General features: G+C 40.3%; 1 protein-coding gene across 8 annotated transcripts in view; it reads left to right on the forward strand.

Moving 5' to 3' along the window:
• The first annotated feature begins 20,911 nt into the window (after positions 1-20,911).
• The window catches only part of LOC111973494 (leucine-rich repeat flightless-interacting protein 2), a 65,566-nt gene continuing 63,058 nt past the window's right edge, over positions 20,912-23,419 (forward strand). For all 8 annotated transcript variants that reach the window (XM_024000920.3, XM_070446824.1, XM_024000889.2 and 5 more), the window contains exon 1: positions 20,912-21,439. In XM_024000920.3, coding sequence (XP_023856688.1) covers positions 21,350-21,439 — 90 coding nt within the window. In that variant the 5' untranslated portion in view covers positions 20,912-21,349. The remainder of the gene's footprint in view (positions 21,440-23,419) is intronic.

Here is a 23,419-nt window from a genome sequence, read left to right on the forward strand (position 1 = left end):
TTGGCAGAAGTCGTGACATCCCGCCTCCACCTGTCTCCTCCATTTTTGGGGCAATGCTCTAATCAATTGGTTGTGATCAATGGAGGAGACAGCAGACCTTTCCACACAATTCCGATCACTCCATAAAAGACATCACTTTACCATTCCAATTCACAATATAATTTAAAAACAGAATACCCTTTTCAAATATCTTTTCCATAAATACAGGTATTTTATCAACTAGCACATTTGAGTTCAACCATAACATTTGTACTATCTTTTCAGGGAGGTGAAATTGGAATTGTAAACAGCTCTGCAATGCTTGTTTGAAAAAGAGCGATACTTTGAAAGAGGTTTCATTTTCAATTAATCGAAAATGAGACGTGGCAATCTGCACAAATTCAAAAAGGCAATTTGTAAACAATGGATGAGCTTTTCTTAGTAATCTACTTGAAAACAATTTTGGGTGCAAGTAAAACTTTTGTATAAGTGAAGCTTTTAGAGAGAGGTTTAGTGCTTTTATATTTAATAATCTCAACCCACCTAGTTCATATTCATTATATAGATAGGCACGCTTTATCTTGTTTGGTTTAGCATCCCAGATTAAGCGGGGGAAAAATTGCTCATATGATTTGGAAAACTAATCATCAGGGGTAGGCAGCGCCATACGTAAGTGGGTAAACTGAGATAACTAAGGAGTTAATCACTGTCATTTTTCCATAAATATACAGGTATTCACCTCTCCATGGTTGCAGGATGTCTATTTTGACTAGTTTTCTATTGAAATTCATTGTGGAGAGCTCATTTATACATTTTGTGATATGAATACCAAGTATGTCTACTTCACCATCAGCCCATTTAACAGGTAATGTAAAGTTGTATTTTTAAAGATCCAATACGTAATATGATACACTTAGAGAGTCCAGAAAAGTTATATTCAATGAGACATTGCATGGATCTACCTTGCAGACTTAATATAAAACTTAAATCATTGGCATACATTGACACCTTTGTTTTTAAGCCTTGGATTTCTAATCCTCTAATGTTGTTATTTGATCTGATTTTAATAGCTATAACCATAACAAATAGATATGGTGACAGTGGACATCCTTATTTAATTCCTCTTGACAATTCAAAACTCCCTGAGAATTATCCACTATTTACTATTTTACATCTGGGGTAGCTATACAGTACATTACTTAACCCATTAAATAAGACACACCCCAAAATTGATCAAATCCAGGCATTTATAAATAAAATCCAGTCTGACTTTATCAAAGGCCTTTTCAAAAGACGTTATAAATACCAGGCCTGGCTTCTTAGATGTTTCACATTGTTATATTATTTCTAGTAGTTGTCGTATATTATCTCCAATGTAATTGTCCATGTAAAAACCTGTTTGATCAGGATGAACAATACCTGGTAAAACATTTTTAATTCTGAGTGCTATGCATTTCTCAGGTATTTTTTTTGCATCACAACATTGTGTGCAAGAGGTCTCCAGTTTTTTTAGATGGATTGGCTCCGTATATTTTCCATCTAGGCCTTAATAATAGCGAACTCAGACCTTCCTGCTGAGTACATGACAAACACTCATTTCTATAGTAGTTAAAACATGCTAATAATGGAGCTTTGAGTATATGAAAAAAAGGTTTGATATACCTCTACCGGTATGCCATCAAGCCCTGGGGTTTTTCCAGACTGAAAGTATTTAATAGCCTCAAAAAATGCATTCCTCTGCAATTTGGACTTCACGCTGATCTTTTTGTGCATTTGTTAATTTCAAAACAAATTTGGGGGGTGAATAATTCCTTACAGTAATCGTCATTCAGAGGCTGCGGATGAGACATCTGCTTAAAATATTTAGCTTCCTTTTTAAAAATATTATTCTGAGAATCATAGATGACTCCGTCTTTAGTGACAAGTTTCTGCAAATTCTTTTTAGTAGCGTTCCTGTGTTGGATAATCAGAAAGAACTTGGTGCATTTCTCTCCATATTCTATCCAGTTTGCTTTGTTTTTGTAATAGAATACATTGAATAAGTTCCTCCAGTTATTCCTCTAACTTACTTTGTATCTCTGTAGAACTGTTTTTATTGCTATCTACCTGTACTATTAGTTTGTGTATTTCCCTTAGTCTTGTCTCTTTTTTTGCTGTTGAAATGTTAACAAGGTCGTCAAAAGTAGATTGAAGTAATGCATTCATCTTATTAGCTAAACAGAACTAGTTTTTTAGCAGCAAAATCGTCACTGAAATCAACTTTGTTTACATAGCGGGATGAAACGAACAGTATTTTGGCTGTAATGATCTCCAAAATTCTAAGCGTTAGCTCTTCACACTGTTAGTATAGCAACAGACACTAACAGCTAATTGAATCCGATTGTGAAGCAGGGGTGGACATATTTTGGCAAGTGGACACTTTGGCATGGACAGGGCTTGGTCCCAGCTGCTTCAGCCACTGAGCATGTGCGTCCCATTAGTCTGTATCTCTCTCTTTCTCTGCACAGCTACCGGTAGAAAAAAAAAAAATTACTGAGTGAAGCAGTTCACTCATAAACACACTCAGAAAAAGAGACTGAGAAACACATTATGTGTTCACACTTCACCCCCTACTTTCATGCTGGCAGACAGACGCACCATTTGATTTGCTCTTAACTCTCTGGTACCAGTGTGATGGTAGCGTCCCACCTCGACAACAGCCAGTGAAATTGCAGGGCGCCAAATTCAAAACATCAGAAATCCCATAATTTAAATTCCTCAAACATACAAGTATCATCCACCATTTTAAAGATAAACTTCTTGTAAATCCAACCACAGTGTCCGATTTCAAAAAGGCTTTACTACGAAAGCATACCATGTGATTATGTTAGGTCAGCACCTAGTCACAGAAAACCATACAGTCATTTTTCCAGCCAAAGAGAGGAGTCAAAAAAACTAACCTTTGATGATCTTCATCAGATGGCAGTCATAGGACTTCATGTTACACAATACATGTATGTTTTGTTTGATAAAGTTCATATTTATATCCAAAAATCTCAGTTTACATTGGCGGGTTATGGTCAGAAATGCATTGTCTCAAACAAACATCCGGTGAAAGTGCAGAGAGCCACATCAAATTACAGAAATACTCATCATAAACATTGATAAACGATACAAGTGTTAATCATGGGAATATAGATAAACTTCTCCTTAATGCAACCGCTGTGTCAGATTTCAAAAACGCTTTACAGCGAAAGCACACTTTGTGATTATGTTAGGTCTGCACCTAGCCACAGAAACCGATACAGCCATTTTCCAGCCAAGGAGAGTTTCACCAAAGTCAGAAATAGCATTAAAATGAATCACTGTTATCGCAGGGTAAGGCGGATCTGATTGAATCTTAGATCCTTAACGGCAAACATTACCTCTAGCCAGTCTGTAATGGAGAGGAACAAAATGTAATCATTCTCGTAATACAAAAATATGGGGAAAATAACTGTCTCAAGGCTATTGGGTTGTGTTCATTAGGGCACGCAATGTCAAATGTAAAAATTACAATTTTGCAATGGGAAACGAAAATGAGCAAGGTTAATGTTAATTTTAGTGGTGTATAAAAACCAATATTTCACAAAACACATTTAGATTGTCATTATGTGTACCTTTCCAGCCTCAATGAAATCAGCTTTCACCTAGAAACTATTTAAAGCCAGGGGCCATTTCTATCTCAAGTGCTTAAACACAATGAAGACCAGGGCCATGCTCATTAGGCACCAAATGGAAGAAACGGACTGAAACAAGGAGGCACTACCTGGAGTTTTCCAATAAGAAATGCTCATTTTCGTTTCCCATTGCAAAATTGTAATTTTTACATTTGACATTGCGTGCCCTAATGAACACAACCCAGCAGTCCCTTTGGCGCTCCAGAAGCTTGTTCTGTCAACTAAATCCCACATTCTATATTTAAATCCCATATATTTTTTGACAGAAATCCCATGTTTTCAATCAGCAAGAAATAAGATGCAGCCCTCTGCTGGAAACTTGGAACGATCCTGGGAGAAAATACTGCTGGAGTGTCTTGAGAAGACAGGAGAACAAATAAAAGCACAAACATTGGAAAAGATGGAGTTGATACAAAGTGGTGGGACCGTGTGGGAGGGAATGCACTTCTAACGTCATAGAATATAGACTGATGCCAGTAAAACATAATGACGACCAGGCTCTCTTTGCACGCAAACACATGCACAAACACATGCACAAACACATGCACAAACTTTCCTTGGATTCAAGTACATCTGTCAATGTCTGCTATGGCTGTAGAGTGCCATTCGAAAGAGACAGATTCACACTCTAACCCACACATACACATAGACACATAATCAGTACACACACACTCACACACTCATGTGTATAGTACATACAGTACATAAACACTGACACTTTCACACACAGGCAGTGACATTGTTTGTCATTGTATACATTTTTGACACACACATGCATTTAATTTGACAGAGGCTCATGTTCAATAACGAATACGACCCACCCAGCTCCCTCAGGACGTTCCCATGGTCTTGGCTCTGGATGTACAGAGAGAGACTCTGTATCTAATTGGTATCAGTTGAACATCTGACTCAGGGAGCTTACATGTATGCAGATGGTGCCATCATTCTTTTTTTAAAGGCCCAATGCAGCCGTTTTTATATCATCAAATCATTTCTGGGTTACAATTAGTACTGTAATAGATTAACATTCAAATGGGAGAAAATAACTTTCTAGCAAAAAAAATATATTTCTCAAAACAGAATTTTGCTAGGACTGTCTGGGAGTGGTCTGAGTGGGGAGGCGAAAACTGAAAACTAGCTGTTATTGGCAGAGAGGTTTGGAACTCTTTGTTATTGGTCTATTAACCAATTTACCGCATGGTGATGTAACCATGGAAATCCGAACGTCCTGCCCATGCAACTTGCTGATTTTAAAAGGTCCTGTGTAAATTGTATTTTCAACCAACAACTATTAGGAAATGACATTGGTCAAATATTTTCAGACTTTCACAATGTTAGTTTCATCAGCTGTTGTACAATATGATATAAAATACAGGAAAAACTAAATATTGACTAAATATTGACTACACTGGGCACTTTAAGCCTTAAAGTATGCTCAGTCAAATTCATACTGACGCCATCCGAGATTAGCATTGTCAACAAATGGAAACTTTGTCTGGCTCAACTTGGTCATTGCATTTCTGTTATGAACATCAGAGAGGCTATATTCTTTTAATATTGGTTCCTCTCTCTGACTATTATGGTTGAGCACGGTCTGTTGACTTGGCATTAGCAGTTACACAGCACCATACTCAAAATATTTATTTTTTGTGGTTTATGCCATAACCCTTCTCTTTTTCAGATGGTACGTTTTAGAGTCTGGTTACGAGGTATGTCCACGGCCAGTCAAGGTCGAAGATACGATTGGTGCCTTATCAAGCCTCAATTATCTTTAGTGTACCATTTCAGTATAAAAATATGCTGCATATGCTGCAAAATATGCTGCATATACAGTGCATTCGGAAAGTGTTCAGACCCCTTCACTTTTTCCACATTTTGTTACGTTACAGCCTCATTCTAAAATGTATTAAATTGTTTCCCCCCTCATCACTCTGCACACAATATCCCATAATGACAAAGCAAAAACAGGTTTTTAGAATTTTGGGCAAATTTATAAAATAAAACAAACTTAAATATTTACACTGCTACATACAGTGCATTCGGAAAGTATTCAGGCCTTCACTTTTTCCACATTTTGTGACTTTAAAGCCTTATTCTAAAATGTATTAAATAGTTTTTTCCCTCAACAATCTACACACAATACCCCATAATGACAAAGCAAAAACTACTTAAAAATAAGAAACGGATATATTACATTTACATAACGTGCTTCGGTCATCAAGTGGATGATGGCGCCGGAGGGAGGAAAGGTTCACCTTCCAACAGGACAATGACCCTAAGTACACAGCCAAGATAACACTTTGGGACAAGTCTCTGAATGTCCTTGATTGGCCCAGCCAGAGCCCGGACTTGAACCCGATCTAAAAAAATGTAGGGCCTTCCTCCGCCTGGTATAGAGGTCCTGTGAACTTTTCCCTCGATCCTGACTAGTCTCCCAGTCCCTGTCACTGAAAAACATCCCGACAGCATGATGCTGCCACCACCATGCTTCACTGTATGGATGGTGCCAGGTCTCCCCCAGACATGACGCTTGGCATTCAGGCCAAAGAGTTCAATCTTTGTTTCATCAGACCAGAGAATCTTGTTTCTCATGGTCTGAGCATCTTTTAGGTGCCTTTTAGCAACTCCAAGCGGGCTATCATGTGCCTTTTACTGAGGAGTGGCTTCTGGCTTCAGTCTGGCCACTCTAGCATAAAGGCCTGATTGGTCGAGTGCTGCAGAGATGGTTGTCCTTCTGGAAGGTTTTCCCATCACCACGCAGAAACTCTGGAGCTCTGACTGAGTGAACATTGGGTTCTTGGTCACCTCCCTGACCAAGGCCCTTCTCTCCGATTGCTTAGTTTGGCTCTAGGAAGAGTCTTGGTGGTTCCAAACTTCTTCCATTTAAGAATGATGGAGATCCCTGTGTTCTTGGAGACCTTCAATGCTGTTGACATTTTTTGGTACCCTTCCCCAGATCTGTGCCTCAACACAATCCTGTCTCGGAGCTCTATGGACAATTCCTTCGACCTCATGGCTTGGTTTTTGCTCTGACATGCACTGTCAACTGTAGGACATTATATAGACAGGTGTGTGCCTTTCCAAACATGTCCCATTGAATTTACCACAGGTGGACTCCAATCAAGTTGTAGAAACATCTCAAGGATGATCAATGGAAACAGAAACCTGAGCTCAATCAGCAGATTCTGACGTCATTTCCGGTACCAACTTGTGGACTTGTTTACATGCTGCTGAGCTGTTTCTTGCTAATGTTACTTTGCTACCTGCCAGGTTGATGGTTTTGAACGTTTTATGTTTTCCCTCGCTCAACTTTTTTCATTAAAAACTTACTCACCCCGAATGCTTTATCTGGACATGGTTCTACAGGACCTCCACCAGCCGAAGCTAAGTAGTAACATTAACATTATGCCTTCTATTAGTCACTATACTAATAATATACAGGAGAATGATCGCCTTGTGGTGAGGATAGCCGTGCTGCAAGCCCAGCTTCAGACGCAATCGTTAGGCAGGGTAATTTAAGTGTAGGAAAGGATGAAACAGCGTCTGTGCCACCAATAAGTACAGATAGTAGTATAAATCCCCTCGCATAGTCCCCGCAGCCGGACAATTTTCTCATGGCTTCTGGAAGGAAATACTGTTGGAATGCTCAACCGGTGTCGTTCATTCAGCCAACAGAAACTTTCAACCTAGTTCTCCCCATTAAGCAATGAGTCGGAGTCAGAGGCCGAGCCTTCTCTGGTCTCTCCTCCACTCGTTACGGGGTCTGAGATGCCGAAGCCTCCCACCATTAGCTCTGACAAATTGAAAACCCTAGTCATTGAGGACTCCATTACTCACAGTATTAGACTTAAAAAGAATCATCCAGTGATCATACACTGTTTACCAGGGGGCACGGCTACCGACGTTAAGGCTAACCTGAAGATGGTGCTGACTAAGGCTAAAACTGGCGAGTGTAGCGATTATAGGGATATTGTTATCCACGTGGCCCCAACGATGTTAGGATGAAACAGTCAGAGGTCACCAAGCGCAACATAGCTTCAGCGTGTAAATCAGCTAGAAAGTTGTGTCGGCATCGAGTAATTGTCTCTGGCCACCTCCCAGTTAGGCGGAGTGATGAGCTCTACAGCAGAGTCTCACAATCGCTGGTTGAAAACTGTTTTCTGCCCCTCCCAAAGTATAGAATTTGTAGATAATTGACCCTCTTTCTGGGACTCACCCACAAACAGGACCAAGCCTGGCCTGCTGAGGAGTGAAGGACTCCATCCTAGCTGGAGGGGGGGCTCTCATCTTATCTATGAACATAGCCAGGGCTCTAACTCCACAACTCCACTGTTATCAGGCCAGGCAGCAGGCTGTTAGCCAGCCTGCCAGCTTAGTGGAGTCTGCCACTGGCACAGTCAGTGTAGTCAGCTCAGCTATCCCCATTGAGACCGTGTCTGTGCCTCGATCTAGGTTGGGCAAAACTCAACATGGCGGTGTTCGCCTTAGCAATCTCACTGGAATAAAGACCTGCTCCATTCCTGTCATTATTGAAAGAGATTGTGAAATCTCACATCTCAAAATAGGGCTACTTAATGTTAGATCCCTCACTTCCAAGGCAGTTATAATCAATGAACGAATCACTGATCATAATCTTGACTAAAACATGGCTTAAGCCTGATGAATTTACTGTGTTAAATGAGGCCTCTCCTCCTGGTTACACTAGTGACCATATCCCCCGCGCATCCTGCATTGCCGGAGGTTTTGCTAACATTTACGATAGCAAATTTCAATTTACAAAGAAAATAGACAGCATTTTCGTCTTTGAGCTTCTAGTCATGAAATCTATGCAGCCTACTCAATCACTTTTTATAGATACTGTTTACAGGCCTCCTGGGCCATATACAGCGTTCCTCACTGAGTTCCCTGAACTTCTATCATGGCAGATAATATTAACATTTTTGGTGACTTTAATATTCACATGGACAAGTCCACAGACCCACTCCAAAAGCCTTTTGGAGCCATCATCGACTCAGTGGGTTTTGTCCAACATTTCTACGGACCTACTCACTGCCACAGTCATACTCTGGACCTAGTTTTGTCCCGTGGAATAAATATTGTGGCTCTTAATGTTTTTCCTCATAATCCTGGACTATCGGACAACCATTTTTATTATGTTTGCAATCGCAACAAATATGCTGCTCAGACCCCAACCAAGGATCATCAAAAGCTGTGCTATAAATTCTCAAACAACCCAACGATTCCTAGATGCCCTACCAGACATCCTCCACCTACACAAGGATGTCAGAGTACAAAAAAATCGGTTAACCACCTGAGGAACTAAATTTAACCTTGCGTAATACCCTAGATGCAGTCACACCCCTAAAAACAAAAAACATTTGTCATAAGAAACTAGCTCCCTGGTAAACAGAAAATACCCGAGCCCTGAAGCAAGCTTCCAGAAAATTGGAACGGAAATGGCGCTACACCAAACTGGAAGTCTTCCGACTAGCTTGGAAAGACAGTAATGTGCAGTATCGAAGAGCCCTCACTGCTGCTCGATCATCCTATTTTTCCAACTTAATTGAGGAGAATAAGAACAATCCAAAATGTATTTGAACACTGTCGCAAAGCTAACTAAAAAGCAGCATTCCCCAAGAGAGAATGGCTTTCACTTCAGCAGTGATGAATTCATGAACTTCTTTGACGAAAAGATCATGATCATTAGAAAGCAAATGACAGACTCCTCTTTAAATCTGTGTATTTCTCCAAAGCTCAGTTGTCCTGAGTCTGCACACCACTGCCAGGACCTAGAATCAAGGGAGAGACTCAAGTTTTTTAATCCTTGACGCATTGATGAAAATAGTCATGGCCACTAAACCTTCAAGCTGCATACTGGACCCTATTCCAACTAAACTACTGAAAGAGCTGCTCAAAGACACTCTCTAATTGTTTTATATTTTCACATTTTAAATCAGGAAATGCAGCTCCATCTCAGGTTCTGCTGTTGTGCAGTGGTTGCACAGCCTTTCCTCTACAGGGAGCCAGGTTTTCCTGTGTCTACCCTTCTCAATGGCAAGGCTGTGCTCACTGAGCCTGTACTTTGTCAAGGTTTTTCTAAGGTTTTGATCAGTAACTATGGTCAAATATTTAACCACAGTGTACTGTCGATTTAGGGCCAGATCGCACTGCATGTTGCTTTGTGTTTGTGCTTGTGTTTCCCAATAAGCAATATCGTTTTCTTTTGACTGTGTTGCAATTTGGTTTATCCTGATTGATTGGATGTTCTGGTCCTGAGGCTTCAGTGTGTTAGTAGAACAGGTTTGTGAACTCAGCCCCAAGACCAGCTGGATGAGGGGACTCCTTTCTTTGCTCAGCTCTTGGCATTGCAGGGCTTGGTAGTGATATGAGAGGGGGTCACTGTAAATTAGATGTTTCCAAAACTTAATTGCTCTTTTTTGAGTTGTTATTATTAGTGGATATTGGCCTAATTCTGCCCTGCATGCATTGTTTGTAGTTTTCCTCTGGACATGTAGGATAATCTTACAGAACTCTGCATGCAGGGTTTCAATGGGGTGTTTGTCCCATTTGATGAAATCTTGTTTTGCAAGTGGACCCCACACCTTGTTGCCATAAAGTGCAATTGGTTCAATGACATATTCAATTCGTTTTAGCCAAATTTGAATAGGTATTTCAATTTGCTTTAATGGCGTAGAATGCCCTGTTGCTTTCGCTCTCAGTTCATTCGCTGCCTCATTAAGGTGTCCAGTTGAGCTTATTTTGAAACCTAAGTAATTGTAGTGTGTGCAGTACTCTATATATTTTGTACCAATTGAGAACTTTGGTCTAATTCCCTGAGATCTGGATCTTCTCTGGAAAATCATTATTTTAGTATTTTTGGGGTTTACTGCCAGGGCCCAGGTCTGGCAGTACTGCTCTAGCAGGATTGGCTCTGCTGTAGGCCATGTGCTGTGGGTGATAGCAGGCATAGGTCATCTGCGAAGAGTAGGCATTTAACTTCTGAATTGTGGAGACTAACACCAGGGGCTGAGGATTTTTCTAGAATAGTGGCCAATTTGTTGATGTAAATATTGAAGAGTGCAGGGCTCAGATTGCAACCCTGGATTATTAAGGAAGTTTAGAACTCTCTCTCGCTCGCTTGCTCTCTCCGGACCTGAGTCCTAAGACCATGCCTCAGGACTACCTGGCATGATGACTCCTTGCTGTCCCCAGTCCACCTGGTCGTGCTGCTGCTCCAGTTTCAACTGTTCTGCCTGCGGCTATGGAACCCTGACCTGCACCGGACGTGCTACCTTGTCCCGGACGTGCTGTTTTCGACTCTCTCTCTCTATCGCACCAGCTGTCTCTAACTCTAAATGATCAGCTATGAAAAGCGAACTGACATTTACTCCTGGGGTGCTGACCTGTTGCACCCTCTACAACCATTGTGATTATTATTATTTGACCTGCTGGTCAACTATGAACGTTTTAACATCTTGGCCATGTACTGTTATAATCTCCACCCGGCACAGCCAGAAGAGAACTGGCCACCCCTCAGAGCCTGGTTCTTCTCTAGGTGTCTTTGTAGGTCCCTGCCTTTCTAGGGAGATTTTCCTAGCCACCGTGCTTCTACATCTGCATTGCTTGCTGTTTGGGGTTTTAGGCTGGGTTTCTTTATAGCACTTTGTGACATTGGCCGATGTAAAAAGGGTTTTATAAATACATTTGATTGATTGAATTTTGAGTCTCATAGCAAAGGGTCTGAGTACTTATGTAAATAAGGTATTTCTGTTTTATATTTTTAATACATTTGCAAACATTTCTAAAAACCTGTTTTCACTTTGTCATTATGGGGTATTGTGTGTAGATTGATGAGGAAAAGCATTTGTTTAATCCATTTTAGAATAAGGCTGTAATGTAACAAAATGTGACCGACCGACTCGAATCGGTCTTATGTAGCAAAATTTGAAAAGGTGTTTTTTACTTTGGATAAAAGTAGAGTTACAAAATGGTATGTCAAACACTATAGTTGAGGAACAATGGGAAAGTAATTCTGCTTTGAAAGTTGATCAACTTGTAACCTCACTTTAGAGAAAATGGCCCTTGAATGTGTTGGTACCTACTGGATAGCTCTTCTTTGTCTACACCCATTCAGCATCGTTCATGCCCTCTTAAGTTTAGCCCCACACATCTCTTTAAGGATTCAGATGTGAGGCTATGTGCTAAACAATCAAAGATTTCAAGACTAAAGGCTGGCTTAAACTGCGGGTGTGTTCCTAAATTTAATCTGGAGTTGCTGGCTAAACAATGAACCATAATCCCAACTCATAACGTTACTACCCTTCATGAATCTGCTGGTAGCTAATCAACCATGTTCAATGTTAGCTATTTAACATTAGACTATAACTAGCAATGCAAATGGCTCTGAGATATTAATAATATTACTACACAGATCATACACGTAACTTTAGCTAGCTAGCCAGCCAGCTAACGTTAGCTAGTTAGCTAACAATACACTTTAATTTGAAATGAAAATGACTTTCTGACAAAATTAGAAATGTGTAATATCTGAAATGGTAGCTAGCTAGACTATCTTACCCGTATAGATGGATGGATGCTTCTCCCTCTGTCACGGATACCATGGTTACCCTTAATTTGAAGATGTAATCCGGAGACAGGTGTTTTATACAACAGCCTTCTGTGTGTTCTCTTTTCGAATCCGTCTGCATATTTGCAATCAAACGGCAGAATTTTCTCCATCTCCTTAGCTATCACACTCTTTCCACTGATTTCAAAACTCGGTCCTCCAGAAAGTGGAAATCAACACTTATGCAGTTGTACTACGTGATATCTTTCAAAAAAGCTGCATTAGACAGAAGTGTGCTACATGACAGACCAATCCGAACTGGTCTCTTGGCATATCCAGCCCACTCATGTCTAGCGGGAAGGTTGCTGACTTTTTCCGTGGCTAAACCTACTAGGCTCATAATTCAACAATTTTATTCGTATTTACAGATGGCATACAAGTTTGCTATTAAGGCACATGAAAGTTCCAGAAGGCATTTCTGCCCCAAAACGCATTTTGATTAAAGAAAGTTTATGTTCAAATGGTACTCCTGTGAAGCAGTGAGGCGCGACTCACGCCAAGTTTCCTGAAACGAGTCACAAATGTGGAAAAAGAGAAGGGGTCTGAATACTTTCCGAATGCACTGTACATAAGTAAGGAAATGTTTGATTTTGGTTAACCTTAAATCTTTGAACATAGTTTCTCCTCTTTCCTTAAGGATTTCACATTTGGGTGATCAAACTAAAATGTCATGGGGAACTGCAGTTCCATTCGGTCTGTAATCTTATCATCTCCCTTAACAACAACACACACACAAACACACACCTATACACATAGAACACACATAAGGGTCCAATGGAGGGGCAACAGATTGCCAATGGCTGATGTAGGTTCTCAGAGTAGTGCAGGTTCACTAACTGTCTCCTGCCACTCTATCAGACTGACTTGCTGCTGAATCACACTCCTCTTTACCCTGAGGGCTGACAGAGAGGGATCACACACACACACCGCATCCATCTATATTTCTCACCAAACATTGCTGCTTTCTCACTTTTCTTCTGTATCGACTAAATGTTCCATTATAAGAAATATGGATAATATATGTATCTGCTGCTCTCTAGTGGTGTATCTTCAGACCTACACATTTAAAGCTGTGAGAAAATGTTTTATGTCGCAATTTGGAATATCAAAGAACAGAAATTGAGAAATATTATAATATATATATTGAGTACAATGATGATTCTTACAGATGCCCAACTACTTACCAATAGCCAGCATCAGTTCACTGACTTGATTCCCTGACTTGGCCGAGGTCTCCATAAAAAGCAAGCCTCAGTCAATGGCAAGACTATGTCCTTCCTATGAAATAAATAGAGAGGATAAAATAGTAATTGAATATGAGTGGGAAGTTGCATTGCTGTCACGTGGTGACCATTGTGAAAGTACAGTACAATGTGTATGGGTTTGTGAGATGGGAGATGATTATGTCAGAATGGTCATCATATAGGAATGCTGGCAATATCCCCGTGGGACATATGTATGACTCCCTACAGTCTCCCTATAGTCTGTGTGAATGTGTTTGTGTATGTGGGTGTGTTATGAGGGTGGGTGCAAGTGTGACTATGCAAGAGTGTGTACATGTATTTGTGTGTGTGTGTGTGTTGTTGTATACAGTGAGTACAGTGTCTGTAATGTCACCTGGCGCAGCTCTGAAAGGTCCCCCTTGTTCCCTAGTAGAACCATCCCGATGGAACCTGGGATACAGTGCTTCTCCAGCTCCCTAAGCCACAGCTGGGACCTTATGAAGCGCTCCTAAATACACACACCCACGCGTGCACACACACACACGGATGCACGTAAACGCACACACACACACAGGGCATGCATTAGGTATAAGCAATCTACATCCAGTGTGTGTTTGTGTGCATTTGTGCATGTGCGTGTTAGTTTGACCTGCTTGCTGATATCGTACACCACCAGTGCATCGTGGGCTCCTCCGGATTATCCCAGATCTCAAAGCGAAGTGTGACATCATTCAGACATACCACCTGGGTGAGGTAGGCACCTGGGGGGGGACAGAATATACTGTGACACCAGGTAGAATAAAGACACACAGTAACCTACCCTATGAGGCAACTTTCTTCAACCAGATCATTGAGGTAGAGCCCAGTGACAGTATTAAAATGTTACTGACACTTATACCACATCCCCTGATACATACAGGAAATTATAAGCAGTTACTTTGGCAACCTTATGAAATAAATACATTTTTAGCAAAACAGCATAGCAAAACATTTTTCATGACAAAAATATACCAGAGACAACTTAGCTTGTGGTTTTGAAATAAGATACTACTACGGTATATGAAAAAACAAGTTCCAGAAAAATGCTAAAATTGCACAGCTGAAAGAAAATGCCAGGCGAATATGCACATAGCTTTGGCCACATAGCACTATGACCATAATGCTGAAATAGCCATTAATATGATACCAATACACTTGCAGCAACCATAGTACTACCAATGACACAGTTTTACATCACGTATGTGTACTCACAGCCTACAGTGGGTAAAGTGCCATTAAACTCATCCTTACTGAATCGTAAGTCAAGTCCTGGCCTCAGTGTTGATTGCCCAGGGGACCGGTCCCTGTTGATGCTCTCCTTTGAGTCCTCTCCACCATCAAGAGAGGAGGGACAACCACAGGATACTCCACTGTTACTGGTACAGACAAATCCAGCGCTCATAGAATCCAAATATCTGGTGTTGTAGTTTTAGCTTAAGAACTCACAAGCGGGCACAAGTTAATGTGAAGCCAAGAAAGAATGTGCAGAATTATGATGGTTTGTCTCTCTAATTTAGCTGATTATAGGTGAAGATCAAACCAAAGTCCAGCCTTGGAGAGCAGAACACAATATTAATTAATTGTACATACCCCATACCAACTTGTCACGACTTCCGCCGAAGTCGGCTCCTCTCCTTGTTCGGGCGGCGTTTGGCGATCGATGTCACCGGCTTTCTAGCCATCGCCGCTCCATTTTTCATATTTCCATTTGTCTTGTCTTGTTCCATACACACCTGGTTTTCATTTCCCCAATCAATCTACTTTTATTAAACCCTCTGTTTCCCATCATGTGTTGTGTGTAATTGTTTCATGTTATTGTGGTGTCCTATTACGCGCTTTACTTTTGTTATGTTCCGTGTTTTGAGCGCGTTTGATTTATGTAGTGCTCTCATTTTTGGAACTAAAATAAAAGTGTGCCTGTTTACATCACACTACTCTCCTGCACCTGACTTCGCCTCTAACACACCCTCTGAAACAACTAGGCTGTACAAGAATAAAGCCAAAGAAAATTCTGATATCACCTGAAGAAACAGTAAAGAAAGAAGTCAAGCTAAAGACAATACTAGTGGTAAAGAAAAAACAAGGCTTGTTCCCCAGAGACAAAGAGAGAGCAGCTACAAGTGCAGTATGGGCGAGTGGGTGTGTCGAAAAGGAATGTAGTGGGTGTGTGGAAAGGAGTGGGTGTGTCGAAAAGGAAAGTAGTGGGCGTGTGGAAAGGAGTGGGTGTGTCGAAAGCGCTCCGCTATAGGTTAGACGGTTTTGATTTAGTGTTTTTTTTTCTTCCGTTTCTTACCACCCAACTACCATACATTTGAGCTACCATATCGTGAGAGTTTGGACTTCTGCTTGAGTCTGAGACATATTTCAATGTTAGTTTTACACAAATAATTGTACATTTTCAGTTATAAAACTGACGATTATTTATTTTTGATTAAAAGTATTTATGATCGGTGTGCTGTTGCTTCATGCATTGTATGCTTGTGCTTACTGTGACTGTCGCCCTGATATTGGCTACTACAGTGGTTTCTCAATGAAAAGTTTTGAGCTTATGCTGCGTCCATTTGTGGTAGAGAGTGCAGAGTCCAGAAACAGGCAAGGGTCAAAACCGGGAGGACAAGAAAAAGGAGAATAGCAAAAGGAGTACGGAAAAACACGCTGATTGACATGACTAAACATACAAGACAGACTGGCACAGAGAGACATGAAACACAGGGATAAATACACTGGGGAAAATCAGCAACACCTGGAAGGGGTGGAGACAATCACAGGAACAGGTGAAACAGAACAGGACGTGACAATAATAGGACACGTGCTGCAAGCTTGTTATTTTTCCTTATTAGATTTCTTTGTAAGATTTTATTTCATCTTTTTAGACAGTACAAAACATACACATACAAACGACAACTACATCACACCTGCCCAGACCCGCATTCTCACACCCCCATCTCCAGCACCTGCATCACTCTCCGCCACATGGCCTCAAACTGCACCATTTTGTTTCTCTCCTATTGTAAAGTGTAGCCTAATGGCCAAAACAGGGCAAACTTGCAATGTATTCGATGCTTAAGTACTCTAAAGTTTTACGTTTCAAACTCAATATCACAGACCAGATGTACCCTAATGAAAAATGCATCAACCCCTACAAATATATGAATTTATTATAATCCACATAATAATTCAAACAAAAGTAGCTGTAGTGAGAGGAGAGACTGCATGCTAAAGACAATCATAAAGAATGTGTCTTTAACCCTGCATTATAATAGAACTTATTTTGAACGAAAGCCAGGAATGAGTGAGTCACTCAGCCCTATGCTGTTCCAGCTTCTGTTGCCTATTTGAGTGTTCATTTAATATCCTACTTATTCTATCATCACCAAGCCTCATGCAACTGCAAAATGTCAGATGAAGCAATTTCACAAATCCAGCTGTTTTTCAACTTTGCAGTGCTGTATTAAAGGCTTTACAATTTTTTTCTTCATAGAACAACCTTTCTGATATTACTTCAACTTTATTTAGTATGGTTTACACTGTTCCAAACTGTCAGGTAAAGTATACTGTAATCTAACAGCACCTGTTTGTCATGCAACAGTATCTCTTGCGCTTTTGACAATGATTTTACATGAGTCCTAATTCACATGATATGCCTAAAATACTTATATCCACATGGCTAATAAATGATCTAAATGTTCCTTTCAATTATTTAATTAACCTATATCATGTCATTTCAGGTTATCCCTTTGGAGCACATGCAAAAGCGATTCGTAGTTGTTGGACGGAAGTTTCAAAATGCATGACAATTGAATTTGAATTAACTCAATGATGAGGATAAAGAAGAAGGGTGATTGAATGTAATAATTGCTCTTCCTCTGTCCCACGCGCACACAAAAAAAAATGATATTACTTTGTTTATACTTTGTCAGAAGAAGTTGTAAATTGACTGTAGCATATTACTTACTAAAACTGTTTTTATTCTAAGAGAAACGAAAATGTTCTGTTTTATTCCATTATAAATCAAAGTACAGAGAGATCCTTGATGAAAACCTGCTCCAGAGCGGTCAGGACCTCAGACTGGGGCGAAGGTTCACCTTCCAACAGGACAACAACCCTAAGCACACAGCCAAGACAATGCAGGAGTGGCTTCGGGACAAGTCTCTGAATGAGAGCCCAGACTTGAATCCGATCTAACATCTCTGTAGAGACCTGAAAATAGCTGTGCAGCGACGCTCCCCATCCAGCCTGACAGAGCTTGAGAGGATCTGCAGATAACAATGGGAGAAACTCCCCAAATACAGGTGTGCCAAGCTTGTTCTGAATACTTATGTATATGTGATATTTCAGGTTTATTTTTTATAAATTTGCCAAAATTCATAAAAACCTAATTTGCCATTTGTCATTATGAGGTATTATGTGTAGATTGATGAGGGGAAACAACTATTTCATCCATTTTAGAATAAGGCTGTAACGTAACAAAATGTGGAAAAAGTTTCAGAATGCACTGTATTACAACAATGAAGGCTGTTTCAATGTAAAATACAAAAAACAAGTGAGTCAGTTGACTGCCCCCTGGGAACAGACATCAATTCAATGTGTGCCCAGTGGGTGGTTACTACTTTATTGTTGATTATACAAAAATGTGTACACAACCATCAGCAAACCTCATACACTTGCATGTCCTGCAGGAATGTATGGCCTGATTGTTTTATGTGGTTTGTTATGAAAGATTTATATAAAACCCAATATTGGCCTGTGTCAGGACCCGGTTACGAACTCGAGTCTCCGGTGTGAGAAACAGTCACTTAGCAAACTGAGCCACTAATAGTCAGCAGAACCCAGAAGATGAGGCAGACACAGCAGTACTTGAGACGGTGTTTTAATAAAGTAAAAAGGAAAGTTCTTCAGGCAAAAATATAAATCCACAACAACAAAAGTAATTCCAAGAGAAAAAAGGTAATCCTCCAAGTCAAAAGGTAAATCCACAAGGTGGTAGGTAGAGCAGGAAAAAGCCTCAAAAGATAATCAAAAATAAATAAACGAGAACAAAAACAGAATACCACAAGAGAGTCCAACTGGAGCAACAAATGTTCACAGCATCGCTAGGGCTGGGTGCTAACATTCAAACACAGGGCAAAGAACTGATGAAAACTAAGGGTTTAAATACATACAAGGGAAACGAGGCACAGGTGCAAATAATAACTGGAAACAAGGGAAAACAAAAGGGTCAAAAAAGCACAATGGGGGCATCTAGTGGCCAAAACCGGAACAATCCTGGCCAAATCCTGACAGGCCGGAAGGACAATGTGTGGTTTTACCCTGCAAAACAGGTATGGTGATATTGCATTGGAATTATATCAAAATCATTAAACAAAAAATACTATTTTTGCTAATGTAGTGAAACAAGTCCTTGACAACTAAACTCGAGTTGTTCAATGGTCAACCCTGTGTCTACTCAGTGATGTCTCTCAAGTCTAGATATCTCTCAGGTTCGTTGCAAGACATGTGACCAACACCAGAGGAAGGCATTGCTTGTAGGTCAAGTAGATTTATGAGCCAAACTTTTTGAGAAATGTCCAAGTTTATGGACAGTGTTCCAGATTCCAAAAACTTGAACCACACTTCTAAATATGCTATTGTCTGGGTTGTATTACTTCTATGATCAATTCAATGTATTTAATTGACTTCCTATAGTGATAATAGTCAAATAAGGCAACATGTATCAACAATTAGGCAACAGTTTGGCTTATGGAGGAACAACCATGACTCAATAGAATTTAAAGGGATACTTCAGGATTTTGCCAATGATTATGACTTTTTTATGTCTCTGTGTCCAGTATGAAAGAAGTTAGAGGTAGTTTTGCGAGTTAATGCTAACTAAACTTAGCAATTGCGCTAGCACTAGTTAACAGCTTCCTTCAAACTGCATGCAGAGATATCATTTTTTTATCAATGTGTTCATCGGGGCCGCAGTGGAGAGGGTCAAAAGCTTCAAGTTCCTCGGCATGCAAATCCCTGACAACCTGAAATGGTCCCTTCACACAGACAGTATAGTGAAGAAGGCGCAACAGCGCCTCTTCAACCTCAGGAGGCCGAATAAATTTGGCTTGGCCCCTAAGACCCCACAAACTTCTACAGATGCACCATTGAAAGCATCATGTCGGGCTGTGTCATTGCCTGGTACGGCAAATGCATCGTTTGCAACCGCAGGACTCTCCAGAGGGTGGTGCAGTCAGCCCAACGAATCACCAGGGAAACACTTCCTGCCCTCCAGGATATCTACAGCACCCGGTGTAACAGGAAGGCCAAGAAGATCATCAAGGATCAGCCACCCGAGCCATGGCATGTTCACCCCGCTACCATCTAAAAGACGGAGACAGTTCAAGTGCGGAGAGACTGAGAGAGACTGAGAAACAGCTTCACTACTAGCTTCACCAGTACCCCGCCCTGATCCTTAGTCACTGTTCTATCCGGTTACTACCCGGTACTCTATCCTGCACCTTAGAGACTGCTGCCCTATGTACATAGAGCCATTGAACACTGGTCACTTTAATAATGTTTGCATACTGTTTCACCCACTTTATATGTATATACTGTATCTAGTCATGGCTCATTCTATAGAACTTTACATTTTTCTGAATTAGGTGTGTATTTGTTTTATTTATTGCTAGGTATTACTGCACAGTTGGAGCTAGAAACACAAGCAATTTGCTGCACCTGCACTAACATCTGAAAATATGTGTATGTGACCAATAAATGTTGATTTGATATGACTGGGGAAGTAGATAAAGGGCCTCATTGACAAAATCTTAAAGTATCCCTTTAAGTTACAATATTACCATATTTTGTTTATGGCTAGTCTACAATCTGAATATTACTTGAAAAGCACATTATATAATTCCAAATAAATACAAATAGGCCTAACCCAATCACTGTTGAAATACTTCATAGGAAATTCATTGAAAGGACATGGAGGGAAAGAAAATATAATAATATTCTATAGAACATCATTTTCACAACAAATGGGGACTTTTGAACATAAGTGGATCAACTATAATGTTATTGTTGTGAAATATGCATAGCCATTTGTCATAGTCCTTGCCTTTAAGAAGTACACGACAAGGTTTGTTTTTAGCGCTCAAAACTCATCATAAAAATAGTGGCGAGGGTGTGAGAGACTGCTGTAGTCCCATGGCAATTTGGTGGCTGCCTGCATGAGCCCCGGAAAAAGAATTTGCGTCACACCCGCCATACGAAGCCTTTCATTTCAAGCATGCATTTACTTTAAAGGCTGCTCTGACAGCATCGCGTCTCTGTCCAAGCGTGTTAACCAAGTGGATTTACAAAGATACAATTAAAAATAGGTTAGATTTTTTATAGCATTTTTATGTTTAAAAAAATCTTACATAGCCTATTAAATTATTTTGATTCCATATCTGAATAGATATATTGCCAGTCAATATATCTTTATTATGCGTGTTTACCAGGTACTCAACTATTTGTGAATTCCTCTGGGCAGCTCACGTGTTACAAATGGGCGGATTCGATACAAACGACTGCAACATTTGTTAGAAATGTCCAATTTAGCGTTTGGATAGAAACCGGATGTAACCCAATGACCAATGTCGCGAGCGGTAACGAACGGTTTGCCCAGTCATTTGTGATTTGACAACTGTTTCTCCCAACATTGTGACAGGCTAGTTGTACTTTCTTTTCTTGAGACGTGCTTTGGATTTCTCTTCTACATCCAACGATTTGGACCAGTAGCCTAATTACCGGGCAGAAACCAAGACATGGGGACTCAGGGCAACGGACGTAAAAGGAATCCCAATAAGGACAGGTCGACGGCCGAGGATGATACCCTTAATCTCATTGCAAGAGAGGTACGTTTTTTTTATTAGAAAACTATACGGAAGTGGGAAGTAGCCTATATTTTTCACACAGTTATTGATAAGGTCAGTAGAACCAATGTCCACTTGACAGTATTCATATTACTTCACGCTCATCTTTTTCCCTCCCCTTTCACCAAGCTGGCAGGAATATATTTTGATATCTTCTAAATGTTGTGTTACAGCCTAAATTCAAAATTGATTACATTTTTACATCTATCTACACACAATGTATTAAATAAATTAGATATTTCTGTAAGTATTCACACCTCTTTGCCAAGACACTAAGTTGAGCTCAGGTGCATCCAATGTCCTCAAATGTATACTAAAATATGAAAATACTATTGTCATGTCTCAAAATGGATATCTATCTTACCACTATTTTTTTTATTTAACCTTTATTTAACTAGGCAAGTCCGTTAAGAAAAAAATCGTATTTCTTATTGGTGGCCAGTAACCGAAAGGTTGCTAGATCAAATCCCCTGAGAAGGTAAAAAATCTGTCATTCTGCCCTTGAACAAGGCAGTGTTCCTAGGCCCAATCTTGGCTGGATGTGATACAGCCTGGATTCGAACCATGTACTATAGTGACGTCTCTTGCGATGAGATGCAGTGCTTTAGACCGCTGTGCCACTTGGGAGCCCCACTATTGTTTCTTCTGGATTTTAGAAGAAAGATACTGTTGAACTGGTTGTCAGTCTTAATTCTCGCTCAGCATCCAGCCTAACTGACAAATTTTTTTTCCAGATTTTTGACCACTTTTATTTATTTTTTTCTCTGGCCTCCATTGATTTAGTCATTTTAATTTTGGACATCCTACAAGGGTAAAAACTCCAATAACTTTTGAATGGATTATGATCAAGACGTGCGGTTCGAACTATTGGTTTTCTTACAGGGCTATCAACACCAATGAATCTATTATTTTACCCATTGGTCAAAATATTTGTTTTGGATTGGACCCCCTACATATGGTGACTTTCTGAGGGTGCCAACGCACACTCTGTCTGGTTCTTAAATGGTCATATCATCATGCTGTACCAAGCCAACCATCTTAAGACTCTTTTGGTAATACAGCTCAGGCAGTTTTTAGAAGTACATGACAAGAGGGTGTAGTACTTCACCAGTGTGGTCCCTCTAATAGAAATGGGACCTGCAATGCACCACGGTAGAAACACCACTGTTGAATAGAAGGAAGTGTGGTCTGTTCAGACTCATACCGGATGTTGCATGAACTTTGTATCTCACTTCACACACCAGACACACTCTAGTGACTGCGGCTTCATCATTACCCTTGGCAAGACTGTAGCAGTTGGCTATTTGAATGTTTTACTTTTCTGGTATCAAGTTAGCAGACTTTATTTACTTTACAGTCTGTTTTTTTTTTGTCTGGAGTTGCACATTCCTGCAGTTTACTAATCGTTGCTTCCTGTAGTCAATGTGCAGTGGGCAGAACGTGAAGTTGCTAGTTGTGTTTAAAGGTTTGATAAATAGTGTGTCAAGGGGCAGTTCCCTATATCTGCCCTTGCACATTTCCTGAGTTATGGTTTGGTTAAAAAACAATTGTCATTGGACTGTTTGCTTTTCGAAGGTAGCTTGGTGTAGTGTCAGGACAGTTGGCTAAATGCAGTATACTTTAACTGCTATAGACAGTCAGTAAAGAGAAAATACAGTGCCTTTTTTAAGTGCAGATTGGGTCGAGTCCCACACTGGCAGCCCTCTGACAGGATGGTAGGTCAGTCCGGATGTGCTGGCCGATTCTGCTACAAGGGCTTTAAAAATAGAAAGCCCCTGAAACATCAGCTGTTACTGCACACTGCATTCAGATTGTCGTGGGGGGTAGGCCATGCCGATTTAATCGGTCAACCTCTAATTCTTATAACCTGACGATCAGAGGCAGTTGATCTGAATTAAGCCTCTATTTGTATGCCATTAATAATAGGGATCTTCTGGCTACACCAGAGTTACTCGTATGAAC

The sequence above is a fragment of the Salvelinus sp. IW2-2015 genome, linkage group LG2 (genome assembly GCF_002910315.2).
Source record: "Salvelinus sp. IW2-2015 linkage group LG2, ASM291031v2, whole genome shotgun sequence".
NCBI lineage: Eukaryota > Metazoa > Chordata > Actinopteri > Salmoniformes > Salmonidae > Salvelinus > Salvelinus sp. IW2-2015.